The 4,978-nt window shown below is 35.8% G+C and overlaps 1 protein-coding gene across 1 annotated transcript in view; it reads left to right on the forward strand.

Moving 5' to 3' along the window:
- The window catches only part of AQR (aquarius intron-binding spliceosomal factor), a 123,279-nt gene that overhangs the window by 33,957 nt on the left and 84,344 nt on the right, over positions 1-4,978 (forward strand). Inside the window, exon 11 of the mRNA XM_011932722.1 lies at positions 3,416-3,480. Within this exon, the coding sequence (XP_011788112.1) occupies positions 3,416-3,480 (65 nt within the window). The remainder of the gene's footprint in view (positions 1-3,415; positions 3,481-4,978) is intronic.

Genomic DNA, 4,978 nt, shown 5'->3' on the forward strand with positions numbered 1-4,978 from the left:
GTGTTAGCCAGGATGGTCTCGATCTCCCGACCTCGTGATCCGCCCGTCTCGGCCTCCCAAAGTGCTGGGATTACAGGCTTGAGCCACCGCGCCCGGCCCTAAGGGTTATTTTAAAGGCACCAGTGTGGTTATTGAAATATTCCTTTAAGTAGCAAATATTTTTATCACCTAATTACTAGATCTAGGTCCTGTCTAAGGTGCTGGGATACAGTTGTGAACAGGAAAATTACAGACCGTATTTGCATGTTATTTATAATATGGTGAATAGTGTTTTTAGTACTATTGATACTGTTTGGAGGAAAAAAGGAGAAATATTACTGATATTTGAGCTAAAAGACTAAATGGAAGGATTTTCCTCCATCATAGCTCCATTTATTGATTTAAAAAGTAAGTATATATTATATAGAGTATATACTATATAAAAATGTATAAAATATTATAATTGTTTATTATTATTATTTTTTGAGAACAGAGTCTCACTCTGTCAGCCAGGCTGGAGTGCAGTGGCACAATCTTGGCTCACTGCAACCTTCGTCTCCCAGACTCAAGCAATTCTCCTACTTTAGCCTCCTGAGTAGCTGGAGTTACAAGCGTGTGCCACCATGCCCAGCTAATTTTTGTATTTTTAGTAGAGACGGGGATTTACCATGTTGGTCAGGCTAGTCTTGAACTCCTGACCTCAGATAATCCACCTGTCTCAGCCTCCCAAAGTGCTGGGATTACAGGCGTGAGCCACCATGGCCAGCCAGTTGTTTAATATTTTTAAGTGGGATATAATCTAAGAACAGCTCTATAGGTGTACCATATTTATATTTTTGCATCAGAAAGTGCAGCTTTTAAAAAAATACAATGGAATGAGTTATAAATGCTGACCCTCCAAGTAATATTTTACAGCTGAAAATCATAGCTACAGTTCAGTGAGGAGTTGATACCAATGCAGTAAATCAGTTGTATCTGATTTGGGGCATAGTACTACTACTAGCATTAGTATAAAGAAAACGTTTTATGCTTATAATCTTAAGTGACTTAATGTTAGTGTATCTATATCTTTCCACTAAGTACCTTCAAACCTGGAAAGAGGACTAAGATTGGGTTTTCTTGGCAGAAAGAGTAACATTGAGTGCTTTGGGCTACTTATTTGTATAGAACTAATGTCTGTAATAAAAACTGATATTTCTAACTGTGGAATGTTTATCTAGGGTCATCTAGGTTTCAAAAACAAGAACATAGGGCATGCAGTAATTTGACAGCCTATAAACCACTTGCTGTTGCCACTATTGTTTATATACTGTCAGAAGACAACTTTGTTTTTTTTTTTTTTTTTTAAGATGGAATTTCATTCTGTCTCACAGGCTGGAGTGCAGTGGCGCAATCTCAGCTCACTGCAACATCTGCCTCCTGGGTCCAAGTGATTCTCCTGCCTCAGCCTCCCGAGTAGCTGGTACTACAGGTGCACACCACCATGGCCGGCTAATTTTTGTATTCTTAGTAGACATGGGGTTTCACCATGTTGGCCAGGCTGGTCTTGGCCTCCTGACCTCAAGTGATCCGCCCTCCTCGGCCTCCCAAAGTGCTGGGATTACAGGCGTGAGCCACTGCGCCTGGCTAGAAAACATCATTTCTTAGTCTTGAGTTTTTATCAAAACTTGTCAGCTTGCTGGCAAAGGAACTAACAGGATGATGACAATAATTTGCCAGTTTAGAATGGGTGTGAAGATAGATGGATTATATATTTAGGAAACAGAAGGCTGATTTTTCAAAGATTTTAAGAAGGATTGTAGTTTCCTTTTAAAATAGGGTCATTAAAAACGGAATGCCCAGATGAGTTGAAAATCTGTGTAGGATAGTCTGAGATGTTAAGATTGCTGTTAGAAGGGAAAAAAAGTTACAGTGTAGCAGAGACAAATGGTAAGGATATATTTGTGCCTGAAATTGGGATACCAAAGTTTCTACCTTAGGCAACATGCCCGGTAGACCAGCTATGGTAAAAACATGCAACTTTATTCACCAGGGCACAGAACTTAAGCACCATGCATTGTTTTCTAATTTTGAATAGACCATTGCCAGTAATTTCTCAAGACGTAAATAAAGATACAGAATTCAGAATTTGCTCACTGTTTTAGTTTGGGAAAAAATGTTTTCCTTTGACGGTTACAAGAACAAAAGATAGCAACAAAAGGTTGGTTTGAATGGATTTAATTTAAAAATTGCTCCTTTAGATTTTTATTTTAAACAACTGTAAGTGTATGTCTCAGAAAACCTGGGTTCCAGTTCTAACCAACCATTCTAGCTTTACATCTTTATCAGGTCATTTTCTCTGATCATGTTTTTCTACCTGGAAAATGAAGATCTAAAATAGATGCTCTCAAAGGTCTTTTCCAGCTAATAATTTCTATACTTCTGTTATTTCAGGGTTTGGATTATGGACATATGCTAGCTGAAAAAGTTCCAGTTAACATTTCTGTGTATATTAAACACAAAAGTATTTGCATTTCTTGCTTTACATTAAGCTTTCCGTTTTCCTGTACACTACAGATAAATAAATGGATTTTTATGTAAGCATTTGTAGGATGCCTTCTATAGGTCTGGCACTGGGTGTCAGTCACTGCTGCAAGTCTTTAAACTAAGTAGCAACAGGAAACCTACAATTATCTTTGTTTTAATTGAAACCAACTTGACAGGATGGTTTTAGTTGGTAAAATGGTAGACCATTTCCTGGCATTGGAAAAAAAGCTTGTACTCTGAAAGAATTTCATGCCCCAAGGTTGTAATTATTTAAAAACAAAAATGAATGTTTGTAAAAATAGTATATTATGCTCATAAATAGTATATAATAAGCTAGTGATTTAGAAGGTATTTTTATTGTTCTTTGTGTCATTGGCATTCTAATGTTAAAGTAATACATGTACAGTGGAAAAAATCATACAAATTATGTCTCTAATTAGTTTTCAGTGCACTTTAAAGGTGTGTGTGTGTAGATACACTTGTGTGTGTGTTTATACATATGAGAAAACTCTCAGAAGTTTAGAATGTAAAGACAATAAGGAATGTGGAGCAAAAACTGATATAAAACTGCCTTCTAGTTTTTATATCTGTAAGTTTTTCCAAGATCTAATTAAATATGGAGTTTTAAAGATTCATACTTTTAAAATGTCTTTGCAAACCTGATTTTTAAAATGTGCTTCTGACCCAAGCTAGATTTTTTATTTTCTCATATTTGTAGAGCTAAGTATCAGGGTAAGGCCTGCCTTAAAAAAATATATATGTGAGATCCTCATTCTAAATCATAGTCCAATTCTAGTGAATAAAAGACAAATGACTTTATTTAAGTTATTAAATAACTGCCAGTTTTCAGAAACAGCATGCAAAATGGCCTAGTAAGAAAATTCTATCATGCTTTCTCTCTTATGTCTAGAACCTGTCACTATGGACAAAGTTCATTACTGTGAAAGATTCATTGAACTTATGATTGATCTAGAGGTAAGAAATCTACAGTGACTTTGTGTTGTATAATCATTAGGGCGTCTAAGATTAAGCATATGACTATATATGAAGTATTTTTTTCTTTTCTTTCAATACATATGTAGTATATATTTATTATACATATATATTGTATTATTTATTATATATGTATGTACTGTATAATAATACAATACATATTGGGCACCCATGTAGTGTATAATGATATATTATTGTATACATTATTTATTGATACACATTAATATACATTATACATTAATAAAAAGTTAATGCAATACAATAAAATACACTAATAAAATAAAAAAGATTATTTTCTCTTCTTTTCTCTTCTCTTTTCTTTCCTTTGAGACAGGGTCTTGCTCTGTCACCAAGGCTAGAATGCAGTGGCGCTGTCTCAGCTCACTGCAAGCTCCGCCTCCCAGGCCTCAAGTGATCCTCCAGATCCACCTCATACTCCTGAGCAGCTTAGACTACAGTTGGGCACCACCACGCCCAGCAAATTTTTGTGTTTTTTGTAGAGACAGGGTTTCACCATATTGCCCAGGCTGGTCTCAAACTCCTGGGCTCAAGGAGTCCTTCTACCTTGGCCTCCCAAGTAGGAGGATTGCTTGGGATTATAGGTGTGAGCCACTGTGCGTGGTCTATATGAAGTAACTTCTTCATCACCTCAAACTGGTTTTACTTTGCACCTGTTTCAAGGTGTCACTTAGAGAAGGAAGTCATGAGTAGTTGGCCCTTGAGGTTTTCAAATGACTGACTTATCTATCTGATTGTGTGTAGAAAAAATATTACGTAGTGTAGTTATTAAACATGAGTCTAGCAGTGACAATTTATTTTGTGTCATACTTTAATATCCCTCATACAGAGTTTTCTATAGTGGCTGAAGTCATGGGTTTATAATTGTCTCCTTAAATAATCTCACTTTTCTAAATGTGCCCAATGTTTGTGAAGAAAAATATAGGTGCTGTGTTCAATTTTTTTAAATGAAGATTCTTAAAAACAAAAAAAAATTTCATACTCTTAGGTGCAGGATTTGCTGACAAGTTCGGATACAGAATTGATTTCCTTTCCTTTCTCATTAATGTGGGAAATTGAAAGAAAATCTGTTCCTTATCTGGAGAAGTAAGGTGGTTTCTTGATATGAGTGTTAGCATATTGGACTAGCAGTCATTCATGAGATCTTTCAAATTCTAGCTCTGCCAGTAACTAATTTATAACTTCTGAGGGTCTCAATAACTTCGTCTATAAAATGAGGATATTTGATTAGATTAGTGCTTTTCAAGCTATGGTGTAGGGAAACATGAGGAGAGGAAACAGACAGGAATCTCCACATAGGGATTTGTACTTCCTTTTTTCTCAGAGCAACTCCACTTTTAAACTTACACACAGTACATATTGGGATTTTACGTAGGATTTTGTTGGAAAACTACGGGCCAAGATGATCTGTGAGATTCCTTTAGTGCTAGATTTTCTTTCTTTCTTCCTTCCTTCCTTCCTT

This window comes from Colobus angolensis, unplaced genomic scaffold (genome assembly GCF_000951035.1).
Source record: "Colobus angolensis palliatus isolate OR3802 unplaced genomic scaffold, Cang.pa_1.0 Scaffold97, whole genome shotgun sequence".
NCBI lineage: Eukaryota > Metazoa > Chordata > Mammalia > Primates > Cercopithecidae > Colobus > Colobus angolensis.